The sequence below is a fragment of the Mustela lutreola genome, chromosome 6 (assembly GCF_030435805.1).
Source record: "Mustela lutreola isolate mMusLut2 chromosome 6, mMusLut2.pri, whole genome shotgun sequence".
Taxonomy (NCBI): domain Eukaryota; kingdom Metazoa; phylum Chordata; class Mammalia; order Carnivora; family Mustelidae; genus Mustela; species Mustela lutreola.
Genome location: NC_081295.1, coordinates 82,840,532 through 82,856,778, shown reverse-complemented (window position 1 = coordinate 82,856,778; position 16,247 = coordinate 82,840,532). Strand labels below are relative to the sequence as shown.

General features: G+C 36.3%; 1 protein-coding gene across 3 annotated transcripts in view; it reads right to left on the bottom strand.

The window, feature by feature from the left end:
• Window positions 1-2,098: 2,098 nt before the first annotated feature.
• Window positions 2,099-16,247, bottom strand: part of GOPC (golgi associated PDZ and coiled-coil motif containing) — a 41,351-nt gene continuing 27,202 nt past the window's right edge. For 2 of the 3 annotated variants that reach the window (XM_059177736.1, XM_059177737.1), the window contains 4 exons: window positions 14,563-14,658; window positions 12,934-13,098; window positions 10,114-10,294; window positions 3,686-6,719 (listed from right to left, as the gene is read on the bottom strand). In XM_059177736.1, the coding sequence (XP_059033719.1) occupies window positions 6,589-6,719; window positions 10,114-10,294; window positions 12,934-13,098; window positions 14,563-14,658 (573 nt within the window). In that variant the 3' untranslated portion in view covers window positions 3,686-6,588. Of the gene's footprint in view, window positions 2,480-3,685; window positions 6,720-10,113; window positions 10,295-12,933; window positions 13,099-14,562; window positions 14,659-16,247 lie in introns of those variants that run through there. The other variant, XM_059177738.1, reaches the window with a different exon arrangement.

Genomic DNA, 16,247 nt, shown 5'->3' with positions numbered 1-16,247 from the left:
AGTTCATCTATTGTCTTTTTTCCCTGTAGCCCTCAGCAGAGGTAAAAATGCCCTTACCAATAGTGAGACTGATACCTTCCCAAATGTCACAAATATCCTGCTGCAAGCTGGCTCCCTGAAGACTGTGGGAACTCTGTGCATGCGAAGAGCAAGGGAGGGAATGCTCCCATCTCAAGGGTCTGCATCTCTGCCATAGAATGTGAGGAGTTCCCACAATGCAACAGTCACCCAACTGCAGGAAATTTCTAGTGAAATTCAAATCCAGCTCAACTATCATTTTTAAAAATAAAAACTGAATCTATCCTAGGTTTCACAAAACCTTGGACCCATTAAAAAAATAGAAATAATTATTGGGGGAGAAAGACTGAAAAGCTGAGTTTCATCTGTATTTCCTTTTCCCCTCCTTGTGGCCCATTAAAGTAGAATCAAGAGAGGGTTTGAGTCCTGTCTGACACCTACTAGCTGTGTGACCCTGGACAAGGAATATAACTTTCTAGTTCTCAGTTTACTCAACATCCCAATAAGAAGTATTTTATTCGACAATCTTCATATAACCGAGCTCTAGTAAACAGAAGTAGAATACCATAGTTGGGATCTGCTGCCCCCTGCTGGCATTTTGACAAATTGCAAATTTTACCATTCCCAAGCATAGACTCTTAGTTAAGTCTGTATACTTTACATTTTGTGATCTAGTTTTCTTGCAAATAGTTCCATTCATCTATCTTCCTATTTATAAGCCAAAAGTCTTTTACAATCAAATACCATCTTGACTTGAACTTTAAAACAATCTTATTACTTTTGCTTTCAAATCTTCCTTCCTTCTCAAATTCTTTGAAAGTTTTGTTGCAACCTCCCAAACCTATGATGGTTTTTTATACTTTTCTTGTGGTTCTGTTAACTTTTGCTTTATATAATTTGAGACTATTTCAAATTAGTAAATAAAAGGTTAGAATTATTTTAATTTTGTAGTGAGCTGACTCTTAAAGGACTGAAGTAGCTTTCTCTATCCCTGGTAATGCTTTTTTTTTTGAAGCTTAGTTTCTCTGATACAAATAATTATCTCAGCTGGCCTTTAATATATGCCCAGTGTATCTTCTCTATCATGTCACTTTCCAATTTTCTTTGTCCTTATGTTTTAGGTATGGATTATTTTTTCCAATCTGAATATTGTTTTAATGAGAGAATTTAGTTCTTGATCAAGCCCTCTCAAAATCCAATCCTAGTAGCACATTCTTGGCACCTGCCAGTATATGCTAGCTAATTCTTACACTTTTAGGTCTCATCTCTTTTCTCCCTTGCCAGGCCTAACACATCCATACCCAGGCTGTTCTAGGATTTGAGCCTAGTTATTGGCCTGGCAACCAATAGGGGACCAAGGGGACAGTTATTGTCTGAGGCAGCGGGGGTGCTAGCGGGACCCACAGAACTAAGCACAGAGCTGCACTCACAACTATGATATTACAGAGAAAGAACACCAAGCAAAATCAGCAAAGGGAAAAGGCATGTGAAGTCCAGAGGAAACCATGCACAAGCTCCAAGAGTCTTCTTCTAATTAAGTCACAGAAGATGAGCTGCATTCCTTCAGCAATGATGTGTAACATAAAAATACTGTCCACCAGGAAGCCTGCCTGACCCTGGGCAAGCCTGGAGTCCAGGGTTTTTACTGGGTACAGTCATGGAGGCACTCCCTGCCTAGCATGTATCAAAATTCCAGATTCCCAGAAGGAAGGCAGGTGTGTTCCAACATAAATCTTACTGTTTGTACAAAGGCTTCAGGAGGCACAATAAACCACTCTTATCAGTAAGGGAATGGGAGGGGCGGCATACTCCTAAACTCCAAACTGCTACATTACTAGCCACAGGTGAACTTTGCAGGTAGGCCTTTCTAAGGGCCACAGTTCAGGCACACCATCTATGAAATATTTAGTAAACTGAGCCATGACTTCATGCCACTCACTTAACCGATCAGATCATCCTCTTCAGCCTCTGGGTGGGAGATAAGCCAGTTCCTCATCTATTAACCTATCTCCTCACATCTCCTGGTCCACTTGTGTTAGCCTGGGTCTTCCAAGAAGCAGACACCAAGACCAAGAAGGGATCTGCTGCATAACAGATTTATTGAGAGCAATGCTGGTGAGGAAATAGAGAGGAAGCTGGGTTTAGTGGGAAGCCAGAAGCACCCAGACCCCGATGCAGGTATGAGCTCAGCTAAAGGAGGGAAGGTGGGGAGGAAGCCACTCAGATCAGAACATAATCCTGTGGGAGTCTGGCCAGACCGTCAGGAAGTCCTCAAGCCCAAGGCAAGGGGTCATAGTACTCCCGTCATGATCAGTCCCTGCGGGCAGCGGCTGGAGAAGCTGGGATAGATTTCAGAGTGCAGCAGCTGGGCGAGCCCGGAGTCAGTGTGCTCCTCCTGCTGGAGATCTGGGAGAGCATTCTCCTGGCCACCACCACAGGGGCTCCAGTGCTCAATATACATCTGAAAAAGATTCAGTATCAAACAAATATTTAGCACCAACAGCACTAAGTAACTTGCAATATTTTTAGTTAAAAAAGATACAAAACCACCTAAACTAGAACACTGATTAAAAACGAAAATGTAAAACACACACACACACACACACACACCCAAAATGTAAATAATCTTTTACATTTCATAGACTGAACAACATCCATGCAAATGAATTCTGGGGAAAAGGCTTTTCCAAACTGCTTGGTGGGCTGGGAGCTTAAGCTGCCATACAGACAGCATATTGTTTGAGGTCTAAATCAAGGATAATCAATGACAAAAGTATTTCTGAATGTTGGTAACTCAAGTAATTTTCTGAAATGTGATTTGTATTCATCAATACTAAGAGTAAAATATCATTTGTAACTTTATCTTGATTGACCTCAAATACCCTAACAAAGCAAAGGCATTCCTACGCATGTTACACCTAGTCCTTTGACGTAAGTGACCATATGTAAAACTTCTGAAGCAATGAAACAGAATAATGTTTACATATGTTTCTAAAAATTATTTTACACCTATTTTGGAAACTTCTCAACTATATGGGCTCAGATGATAAAATGGAAGAATGTCTTCTTACATGGTATCTAACAGGATTTTTTTAATTTGCTTCAGTTATCCTCTTAGAGAACACGGATATCAAAATCTGTAACACAAAATTAACCCAAGGAGACTAGTCTGCTAAGTTCTAACAAAACACTGGCCCCACAGTTGCTGACAGCTCCTTCCAACCACCATGTTTTTAACTGACCCAGAGTAAACAGTTCCTATGATCACACAGTTAATTTCTACCAAAAAAAAAAAAAAAAAAAAAAAATTGTTCAACTATAGTAATTAGGTTTCAGCCTTTTCATGGATGTGATGGCCTGTTAGTACAAATGATAGGGGCTACCAGAAATAAACCAAAATATTTAATGGGAAACTTAAAATGTTTATTTTTTAAAAAATGAGATCAATACAGGGGCGCCTGGGTGGCTCAGTTGTATCTGCCTTTGGCTCGGGTCATGATCCCAGGGTCCTGGGATCGAGTTCCGCATTGGGTTCCCTGCTCAGTGGGAGTCTGCTTCTCCCTCTCCCACTCCCCCCGCTTTTGTTCCCTCTCTCTCACTATCTCTTTCAAATAAGTATAATCTTAAAAAAAAAAAAAAAGAAAGAAAGAAAATGAGCTCAATACCATTTTAATGTAGAAGATGCCATCTTTATTTACAGGCTAATAAAAAAATATTAAACTCAACTTAACTAGATATAATATATTTGTCGTAAATCCTATAGATTTGAGGCCAACCCTATGTGGAAGACTGAGTAAGTAGAACGGTGGAATACATAATAAAGATATCAGATAATGTGTGACTTACACATGAATCGATGCATTTTGTTTCTTAACATGAAAACAAAGTAAGTCCACTGTGTGGGGAGTAAAACCAGCACCAAGCATAAGCCGTGTTACCTTTTGACAGCTGTTGAGTTATAATTACCAAGATTCACAACCTTTCATTTCTCTTAAACCTGTTTTAACAAGCCTCATAAACCCAAATATTGTTGCTCCATCAGACTCCTACCAGATACTGCAGAAGAGAATTTTAGAGGCTAAAATCTAAATATACACACATACACATAACCCTCACATTGTTGAACATTTTCCCTCAGCTCTTCTGTTGTGTACTTGCAGATTTTTCTTTCACCTTTTTAACTGTGATGGCTTTGCAACAGTTCTCTTCTTTGCTGTTTGTTTGACTTTGTCTGAGAGACTTGAGTGTTGGGAATTTCTTCCCTATAAATGTGAAAATATAAAAACTGCTTCTCATTCCATCTGTAATCCTTAGCTCATCCCCTAGAGACCATTCTAAAATGAACTTCTAACTGGGTACTTTCTCAACACCTGCCAGGAAGCTCACAGTAGCATCTGAGCAACGGGGTTCTCATACAGACTTTGCAAACCAGGGTGAAGCAGGAATAAAAATGGAACTGACTTCAGCAATCTTAAACTACCTGGGAAATTCTTCCTTCTGCTCTTCAGCCCTTGAAAGGAGTTTATGTCATAACCATCCCACGTGATCCATGTTACACAGCGTCGCCACAGAAATGCTAATTCAAGGCTCTTAAATACTCTTAATGGGCTTTTAGATTGTTCTCGAAAATCAAAAAGGTCTGGCTAGTATCTCCTAAGGATTCTGTCTAGCAGATTCAGGATATTCTCTGAAAAAACAAAAATGAAAACTGCCATGGTCTTCCCGTCCCAGGCTGCGCTTTAAAAAAACAAGAACATGGTTTCAAGTCACAACAGAAGTGTTTTCAGAGACACTGCAATGGAAATTTTTTTGGCTAAATGAATAAATGGGCTCAACTCCAGCTTGCAGTTCTCATGTCATGCCTGGGGTATGTGTTTGGTGTAGGGGGAATGCATAAAAAATTCTTTTTTCTTGTAAGAGGCCTAGCCTGTCAGGAGCAAACAATAACATGGAGCTTATTATTTGGTTGTACAATTAAATACTAGCTTTTGCTGGGAGGCAACGTTACTCTAACAATGTATTTAATATCAGTAACAATATACACTATGAAGTGCATTTCTATTAAAAACTAACATGGTGATATACAGATGAACAGAACCACCCAAAACAAACCATAAATGAGCAACAGTTAAAACATAAAATTTATAAATAGCAAAACCACCAAAGAAAGTATATACATTGTACAGATTTACCTATGAACAAATATATAGTGCATCTAGGATAAACAACAAAAAAGTGTTATATATATCACATAACATCTGAATATTAGACATGAAGATACTGGTAATACTCTAAAAGCCTTTGTAGGCTTGTCCCCCACTTAATATCCCCTTAAATGTATATCCTTTAAAAAAATCAGTGATATTGGCAAAACTATCACCTCTTTAAATACAATGTTTTCACTTTGCCCAGCAGGGTACAGTAGCCTGCAAAGCTATAAAAGCAGGCTCCCTCCAGGGCTTAATCCCAGGATAAGATAATTAACAGATCTGTAGTTTGTGAATGACAGCACTTTCATCAAGCAAACACTGAGATGAAAAGCCAACCCGAACAATTACTGTATCAAAACGTCCTCGGCTTTTTAAATGATTGGCAAATAAGTTACTTTGAGAGAAAACTGCTGTGTAGACGCAATGTAATTTCACTGACAAATCTAAGTTTTTACTGCCAGGAGAATGTATCGTTAAGTACCAAGACTATCACAAGACAAACTTTATGAACAACTCAAAATGTATAAAACTGTCTTTTGTGGATCCCAGAAAAAAAAAAAAAAAACCATTGGAGTCCAAACATTAATAATGTAATGCTCCAATACCATGCACACAGATAACATAATTGAGGACAGATATTTTACACTCATCTGCATTTCTTTCAAAAACCAGGAAAGTACAATGTACAATAACTTTTGAGAAAGTATTTCTAGTGCAGCATTGATTGATAAAGGATTGCTTAAAGAAAACTATTTTGTACTGCATTGAATAAAGCTGAAAGGCAAACTCATTACAATAAATGATCATTAAGAACTGATTTAGGTATCAGGATGCACAATAAATTAAATTAAAAGACTAAAACCATTCTTTTAATTAAAAAAAAATTAAGTCAAGCTTACATTTCTGCAATTCATTGAGTTAAGTTCTGTCTCTGAAATACCACACTTAACATTCTGGAATATATAATAAATGAATTCATTTATTCTCTTGTATTTAAAGGCTATTTCTTATAAAATTCTGGTTAGCACGGTCCTTCTACTAAATGGAAAAGGAGCCAAATAAAACAGTAGTGCTTCATTTGGTACTTAAGAGCCTAGTAATATCCCTTTGGGAAACATGCTTTGGTGCTTTACAATTTTAAGAAAATCAAAGTCGCTTTACATGCAATAGCTAATTATGGTATACCACAGAAAACCGAGAGTTTTACGCATTTAGAATTGTTCACATGAAGCCCTGAGGTACCCGCCTGTCATTTAGGCTACAAGCCTCCCTTGATCTTGTATAGTCTTTGTCACCGTTTCCCTAGTGCCCCAAACTCAGAAGAGTCTGATCAACAATCTTGTCCGGAGATACAGTCAATTTAGTATGATTTTTTGTGATACAGACTGTGCAGATCATCTAGTTTAGAAGCACTGTCTTCTACGGGAGTTTCACTTGAAGTTCCTAGGTCTCCATTTTCATGTCCATCAGCTACTGCCTTCTTATTAAACCCTGAAGGAAGGAGAAAAAAAAGCAGATACTTTCTAGTCCAAAAAAAATCTTGTAGCTTTATTGAGCAAAGACAAAGGAATGCCCACTATAATTATTAATAGTAATGAGGCAAATAATGGGACCCTAAATTAATCAAGTTAGTAATTTCTGACAAAGGGATTCTTCCTTCTTCTGGCAGAGAGCAAACACTGTACATATTTTTTCATATTCTCTGTTGGACCTATCAAAAAATTATATGTAATTTCCTATCAGACTTTCCATGAAACTTCGAATATACACAATTATAAAATTCAGTTAAGTTCTACTTAAACAAATATATAATAACCAACTACATGTTTCTTTTACATTTTGCTTTCAGATTATTTAATTGCAGTGCACTGAGGCAAAGACTAGCTTATTGCTAAAAATCAGAGTTGCTGGCAAGACAATGTCCAGATACAATCTAAAACAAATTTTGGTTAATCTAAAAAATAGACACTGGGCTTACAAATAGATTAGAATTGATTATGTCATCTATATAGTGAGCTATGAAGTATGGACACTTACTCAACAGTAACCAATGGATACATTTTTTGTGATTTGAGTCCATTAATAGTAACAAATCATAAAAGCATACATTGTGGTTATATGAGTCATATTTTAAGTGGTCTGTAGTTTACACAGGTGACAGAGAAGTCTTTTAGCCTCAGTTGCAAAAAAAAAAAAAAAAAAAAGGAAGAAGCCTTCTGATCCAGACAGAAAATAGCAGAAAGGCTGAAGGACAATGAAATCGTAAGGAATGCAGCCCAAGAGTGTACAGTTTTGACATACTGCCACAATAGTTGTGTTCAAGATGTATGGGGAGAACACAACTGCTATTGCTGTCTACGTGTAGATAATTAATAAAATCCAGGTTTACCACAAAAACATTAGTTCATCAGTTCACTATATAACTCTATGCCAGAAATTCTCATCTTTGGTTTTCAAGATGGCCTCACATTCTTAGTTAGTACTGTGGATTCCAAAGAGTTTTGTTTATGTGGTTTATTAATGTTGTGTGAGTTACTGATGTTTACCATATTAGTAATTAGAATTTCTGAGAGAGCTAAAAAAAATTATGACTTATTTTCAATTTTGCAAAGATCCTTAAAGTCTGGCTTTAGGGCCACCTGGGTAGCTCAGCTGGTTAGGCATCTGCCTTGGGCTCGGGTCATGGTCCCAGGGTCCTGGGATTGAGCCCTGCATCGGGCACCTTGCTCGGCGGGGAGCCTGCTTCTTCCTTTCCTGCTCCCCCTGCTTATGCTCTCCCTCCCTCTGTGTCAAGAAAATAAACAAAATCTTTTAAAAAAAATAAAGTCTGGTTTTATCGAAGATAGCTGTTTTTTTTTTTCGCCTCTGCTCAATCTATTACAAGTATACAAAAAGCTCACCCTCATAAAGATACACAGTTGGAAGAGGGAAGAGTAGTTTTAATAGGCTTTTCAGCTGTCAATTTTCTTCTTTGATATTATACCAAAATTGCTCGCCACAGAATTGAGCGGTTCACACTGTTATGTTAAAATCCACTTGTCTATATTGCTATTTGAATGACTCTTTTAGCCATGCAGGATTTTTAACATATTACACTGGTCTTTTGAATAATATTAGATCACTGAGTTATATAGCAATTCCAAAAGTTGAGATTTTTCATTTTTACTATATCAAAAAAAAAAATCACATTTATTAACATCACCACCAATCTTATTATATAAGTGTAGTGTTGGAAAGCTGTCAAGCTCATGGTGACTGATAAATGTCTTACAAAATTCTCAATGTAACTTGAAAGCTGAAATTCAGTCACTGGCAATAAACACTATCAGTTATTTCCCTGAAATGATGGACTCATCTTATTCCTTTCATTTTTATTTTTTATTTATTTTTTAAAAAGATTTTATTTATTTATTTGACAGAGATCACAAGTAGGCAGAGAGGTAGGCAGAGAGAGAGGAGTAAGCAGGCTGCTGCTATGCAGAGCCCAATGTAGGGCTCGATCCCAGGACCTGAGATCATGACCTGAGCCGAAGGCAGAGGCCCAACCCACTGAACCACCCAGGTGCCCCATCTTGTTCCTTTGGAAGAGAATGGCTGCCAAAGAGTCTGAACAACATAATTTGTCAGTCATTCTTCAAGTCAGAATTGTCTTCCATGAAAAAAATGGCCAGTTTAGCCAGCTACTTAACCACTTGAATGCTTTTCTTTGAGACCAGCATCTTGGTTCAGCATGCAGACTCAGTGCTTTACGTATACTTCTCATCTCATAACACACAATACAAAAAAGACATGCATTCAAGGGTCAAGATTTAATAAAATGAACCATTTTACTATTTCATGAAACTAGCATTTTATTATTCTTTCTTTTTGTTTTTTACTCTGAGAAGATGGCAAGAAAGAAACGATGATTACTTTAAGAGTAGCACCACCGCCTTGATTCATACTAAGGAAACAGGAATTTACCCCACAGCTTTTGCACCATCAGTGCAAATATCAACTCAGGAAAAAAAAAAAAAAAAAAAAAACCAGAAATAAGATTTTAACATTATTATGAACAGTTTTGCAGAGGGAGTTATTTATCCATTTGAGAGAGAGCACGCGCACATGAGTCAGGGGGCGGGGGGGGGGGGAGGCAGAGGGAGAAGCAGAATCATTGCTGAGCAGGGAGCTCAGAGAAGAAAGAAGGTCTCAGTCGCAGGATACCGAGATCATGACCTGAGCTGAAGGCAGAGGCTTATCGGAATGAGCCACCCAGATGCCCCTATTATAAAGTTTTTATCTCAGGAATTCCCTTGAAGAGTCTTCAGGGACCTCCAGAGATTCACAGATCACAATTTAAGAACCACTGCTCTATGTACAAGAAAGAGCTAGAATTTCTCTGAACAATATGTGTAAATAATAGCAAAGGAACTAAACCAAAAATCCTCAAGATCACATATCCTGATTCTCATAATAATCATAAGACAATGGTCTAATAACATATTCATATTAGTCTACAAATCATTGTATTATGAAAGAAGAATCTGCATTAACACAGCAAGATGACAGTAAGATGTGTATCTACTCTAAAAGGCATATATATCAGTCTTTATTTCAGAATCCAGAACACTTGAATTTTTATTTTTTTATTTTTCAAGGATCATTTGGAGTTCAGTAACTGGTAATACACTTATCTTAAAGTCCAAGATGAACCTAAGAAACTTCTATGTAAGTAACATTTTGGCACAGTGACCAGTATGCAATTAAACTATAAGCAAAGGAGAGCTTCAATTTGTTAATGATGATTTCCCATCATTAAAAGATTATTACTGAAGAAATCTAAAATTTTGCATTTTAAAAGTTTGCTAATGATAAATACATTAATAACTTTTAGAGTAATTTTTACCTTGCAACACTTTGATTTCCCCGCTTGTGTCTTTGCAGCTAGCACCAGGATTACTCCCTCCCTCTAACTCATCAAGGTATAAACGGTAGCGATGTCCACTCTCATCTTCATACTCCACATTTTCATCATCAGAATCCACTTCGGGAGCCACATAAACTACTTCAAATTCAATCTCTCCTCTCTAAAGTTAAGAAAGAAAATGAGGAAATCAAGTTACTATAATTATACTCAGAAAATGGTTTCCAAATTCTTTGGGATGTGTAATAGGCATGAGAAGTAGTAAGTATGACTTCAAATGTAGCTCCTTTCAAGATAACAAATAATGAAATTCTAGACTCTCAAAAGATAGAAAAACACACAAAGGCCATCACGTCCAGACCAACCCCATGAATCCTAACTTCCTTTTAATAATACAGTAGCTCTTTGTACCAGTCACAGTATTTTTGCTAACAGACCACTAAAAATGGATGCTTAACTACTCAACTTATAAAATTTTAGAACAAATGTTCAGTTTAGAAGTTATTCTGCCATTTTGTACTTGACATAGTGAATCCACCTAAGTGGTCATATTAAAGTTGCACTTAAGGGCATCACACAAACTTTTCCTTGACTAATTCAAGAAACCTCTAGAAAATGATTTCTTGTTTCTTACTGAATAGGTCTTGAGCCTTTACTTAACTTTTCCTGAGTAACATAATGTTAACAGCAATTATTATAATAGTTATTTTATTTATTATGCGAAACTATATCCTTAAATCCTCAGAATAACCCTACTATAGTACAGTCTCTTTTACATGAATGAGAAACCTGAATGAGCTTTGGAAAGAGCAGATAATTTTTCCAACATAATGAGCAAGTAAGTCAGAAAAACAAAAATTTGACTCCAAAGTCCTTGCTCTTTCTACTGGACTACATGTATCATATTTGGGGGTGCCTGGCTGGCTCAGTCAGAAGAGGCACATGAAGCTTGATCTCAGGGTTGCAAGTACATGATGAGGATAGAGATTACTTAAATAAATAAATGTAGTAATTGTACTGCTATTCTTTTTTTTTTTTTTTTTAAGATTTATTTATTTTAGAGACAGAGAAAGTGCAGGCAAGGGGAAGTACAGAGGGAGAGGGAGAAAGAGAATCTCAAGCAGACTCCCCACTGAGTGCAGAGCCTGATGTGGGGCGGGATCTCAGGACCCTGAGGATCATGACCTGAGCCGAAGCCAAGAGTCTGACTTTTAACTGACTGAGCCACCCAGGTGCCCCTGAACTGCTATTCTTTAAAAAAAACTTATATTCAAGTAAAAAGTTACAGATTATTTTATGTTTAAAAAACATTCCAGGGGAGCCTGGGTGCCTCAGTGGGTTAAGCCTCTGCCTTCAGCTCAAGTCATGATCTCAGGGTCCTGGGATCCAGTCTTGCCTCAGGCTCTCTGCTCGGCGGGGAGCCTGCTTCCTCCTCTCTCTCTCTCTCTCTGCTTGCCTCTCTGCCAACTTGTGATCTCTGTCAAATAAATAAATAAAATCTTTAAAAAAAATAAAAATAAAAAACATTCCAAGTCATTTAATAAGAGACTACAGTCACTACATACAAGTCTGGTATTTGCAAATTATGGCCTGCCTTTGCTCCAAAGAAAGCATGACATTTTTCACTGTCACTTCCTAAGTCAGTATCTTTGGTGCGCTGCTTTCCCGGATGTTTATCTTTCAAAATTTTAATACACGCTTAGCATTTCCTTAAAAGTTTGTGACTGCCTGTTTGTATTTCCTTTACCATAGCTGCCATTCATCTTACTCTTAATGCCACCAGATATGGCCAAGTTGGGTTGAGAAAACACCAACTAAAAGAGGTTATGGTTGCATTTTGATTTCTCTCTTAGCAGATAATGCTTACAAATACCACTTGGGGGAGAGAGATGGACTAATGCGGTAGTCTTCCATAAAGTGAATTAGGTCCGTGGGTGGCAGTCATGCAGATAGATTTTAGGCTTAATATGAGGAAGAACTTCCTAAAAATCAGCAATGTACAGTAACAGAATGAACTACTTTATCAACAAGTCCCCCCTTTAATATAAATATTTAATTAGTGATACTGTAGAGATTTATACAATGTGTAGTTGAACCACATAAGCTATAAATTCACTTTCAACTTTGAGATTCAATTCTACATTGATGATCCAACAAACATCTCAATGTACTATCAAAATCTAATTTCTTCAACCTTCTTTTTGAGGGAAAAAAGGAAAACAAAACAAAAAAACTTGGAAGCAAATAAGACTTGTGGGTATGAATCCCAACTCTAATTTATTTTCTCTGCAACCTTGACCAAATCATTTAATCCCTAAGAACTTCAGTTTACTCATTTTAAATAAGAGGGTTGGGCTAAATGATTTCTAAGGACCCTTTCAGTTCTAACATTTACGTCTGTAAAATCAGTTGGCTTCTAGCATTACGTTTTCTATACCTTCTATTTGTAGTGTTTTAGTCATTAATGATGTTTTGCTTTCCAAGTACCAGGTCCTGTCCTGAGCACTTTATATGAATCAACATACATAACCCTTACAGTTTTCTGATAAGGACACCGTAGCAGAGCAGAGGAATTAAGTAACTTGCTTAAAGTTACACAGCTGTGGAAAAGGGCAAACAAAATCTTCTTCAGTAAATCTGGCTGAATGTCTTCTATAAAAGCCCCAAATCAAAGGGAACTAGTGTCTGTATAAAAACACTTTACTACTTGAAAAGCCTTAAGTACAGGAAGTATAAAATATTCAGTAAATTCGAGAAGAAACAATTGATAGATCCAATTTTAACTGCAAAACAGAAACTTACCTGCTGGGAAAGAATGGTTACAGCTTCTTTATGCTTTGTGTCCCTTAGGTTAACTCCATTAACAGCCAGAATAGCATCTCCCACGTGCAGTCCTCCACATCTATCAGCAGGTTGCCCTGGATGGATCTCAGAAATGAGAATTGGAACACCATGTTCTTTCCCACCCTAACCGGAAAAAAAAGGTGGTCAATTAGTTTACTCTTTGTATGTCATAGACTATTCTACTATTTTCACAATAAAACATCTTAAAAATACATTTCAGTAAGCATCTATCCTGTATAAATACTGACTAAAATATTATTTGCCACTTAGGTAATGGTAAATATATTATTACTAGTATCAAAGTTATCTCTGAATAAAATGATAACATACATGTTTTCTAAACACATTCCAAATGTGCTTTCTAAAACACATTCCAAAGTCAAAAAAAAAAAACCAAACAAACACCAAATGAAAAAACTATAGTCAGCTAAACTCTTTCAAACATAAATAAAAGTATTTTACATATTAATAGTCCTTAGCACTACTAGATTTTATCAAATCTAAATCACTATATGACTTAGCATTATTTTACGTACTACAAAAATCACTGAAAGAGTGTAAGAATCTGAATTTCAGAGATATTAAAATATGAAAATATGCAACAAAGAATTGATGAAATGAAGTTATTTGGTACTTTTCACTTTTTAGCTTGTGTTATAATTATTTGTGTATGCATATATATGCGTATTATTTGTGTGTATGTATACAATTGTATATGTACATATATACATATTGCTTGTGCGTGTGTGTGTATATATATAACATATATATATATGTTATTATTTCTTCTAAAATATATGATCTTTAATGTCAGTGCATTCAAAAAGACAGGTAGGTATTCAATAAATACCTATTTACTGGTATAAACTTGACAGGTTTCTACCTGTCAAGGTATAAACTTGTACATAACTTGTATATAAACTTGACAGGTAAACTTCTTATGATAAAAAATATTTCTGTATTAAGCAGTACCAAAAAGCAAAAAAACTTAGGCAGTATCTAATTATTACCAAATGAAAAACAGGGTAACCCATCTTATTCATTCTTACTCTAAGCACTCTAAGGACAGCAAAATGACTCCAAATATATGTACTTTATAATAGCTGATCTCAGAAATGCTGCCCAAGACAACTGTTTATAAAGGCACCAAATTTAGAAAGGAAGAATATTTGGACTCAATAGCCACTGAAATCTGACAACAAAGAAAGGAGTCAAGAGAAAGGTAACACATACTCTAGAGAAAAGAACAATACAATCTGGAGTCATTTAACATAGAAGAAAACAATCATACCTATTCTCAAAGGTCCTAGAGGCAATCAGAGTATATTGTATAAAACTATAACCCCAGTCATAGTGAAAATGCTAAATTATGCTTAATAAAGTAATAATTTTACTGAGGTAATACTTAATAGTCATTAGGAAGATTTACATACAAAAAGTTTACACAAAAATGGTATTGCCCAGGGGAACAAATTTAGTTATTTAGAGAATATATCCAGAATACTTTGCTTCCCAAGGATGTCCAACACAGGAGCACAATTATCCTAGTTAACTACAGAAAAGGAGACTGGAAGCACCACTTCTTACTGTAATTGAAATGCCAAGGCCTTCATGATCTTCCTTAAGGAGAAGAACTTTTCTAATTGGACCAACACCCTGGCTTTTCTTTAAAGAGTCTTGATCCTTAATGGGGGAAAAAAAGAAGAAAAATTAGTACTACTTAAATGATATATCAAATAGAGTAAACCCAAGCTATATAACTCACTTTTAGAAATCTTCATTAATTTCCTGGAATGGATACACAGTAAAGTGTTAAGAAAAAAATTAACAGATAAAATGGTAAAATGAAAATAGTAATTCCGTTAATTTAGTGAAACAGATGGATGATTTTCTCATGTTTCTGTTAGTTTCTTTAATATTGATTCATCTCCTTTTAAATTATAGGACATTACAAAGGAAACTATTGCCAGGAATTAGCTGATAAGCAAGTATCTTCAAAAAATAAAAGTAGTAAGATGTTTATTTTTACTAGAAAATATCATAAAGATCATTCTAACTAATTTGCAGAATTAAAAAACAAATTGCCAATTGAATCATTAATTACTTTTCATTCTGTTGAGCTCTGGAGTCTATCTCTTAAATAAAAGACTTTGCTCCATAATTAACCTTTCTCTGGTACCTTTATTTTTTCCTTCTCTGCTAAGTTCCTCCCCATCCAGCACATAAACAAATTCTAAGCCTCTTCCAGCTTTGAATACCAACCATGTGAAAACATAAAACAAAATAAAAACCTTTAATTATCTACTATCTTCTTTAGCTACCACTCTCCATCTTACCTTAACCTTCACGCAAAGTTAATCCCTATGATATCTACTTCCTTGCCTCCCACATTCATTATTTCAGTCACTGTAATTAGGGTTTTGTGCCGACCTGTTCTATTAAAACTGTCTTCTCTACAGTCACTGGCAACCAACATGACTATATCCAATGTATAAATTTTAGTCACTATCCTACTTAAACACTGTGGAAAGTTGATACTGTTCACTAACCCCTTCGTGAAACCTTCTTTTCCTTGGTTTCTATTACATTACTTTACTAGATGGATTATATCTGACAGCTTCATTTCAGACTCCCTTCTTCAGTGATCCATGTCTTTCCCTCACTCCCTAGAAGTTTCTTTCCATCCTTGGCCTCCTATATTTTTTATTTTCTATATACTTCCCTGGGTTATTTAATCAATTCCATAGTTTGATTATAACAGATAGGTGATTTACCTAATATTTCTTCAACTCAGACTTCTCCTAAATTCCAGAGTCATATAGTCAACTGGATATATTTTGTTTGTCCCAATGGCACCTCAAATTTACATGTCGAAAACAAATCTCCTATTTCTCCCTCAAATCTTCCTTTTCCTCTATTTGCTTTATCAGTGAATGCCATCATCTCACTCAACTGCCTGCACCAAAAACCTATACTCTTCCTTCTCATTTACCCACATAACCAAAAGCAGTTAATCACCAAGTCTTCTTGATTCTTCTTCTTTATTTTTTTAAATAGGCTCCACACCCAGTGTGGGGCTTGAATTCATGACCCTGAGTTTGAGAGTCACAAGCTCTACTGACTGAGCCAACCAGGTGCCCCCAACTCTTCTTGATTCTAATTCTCTCAAAGCTACCCTTCCTCTCAAATATACCCCCCCTACATTCATCACTTTCTCCTCAGGTTACCACTGTGTCTTTCTCATGTAGGCCCTCTCCCAATATATTCTCTTC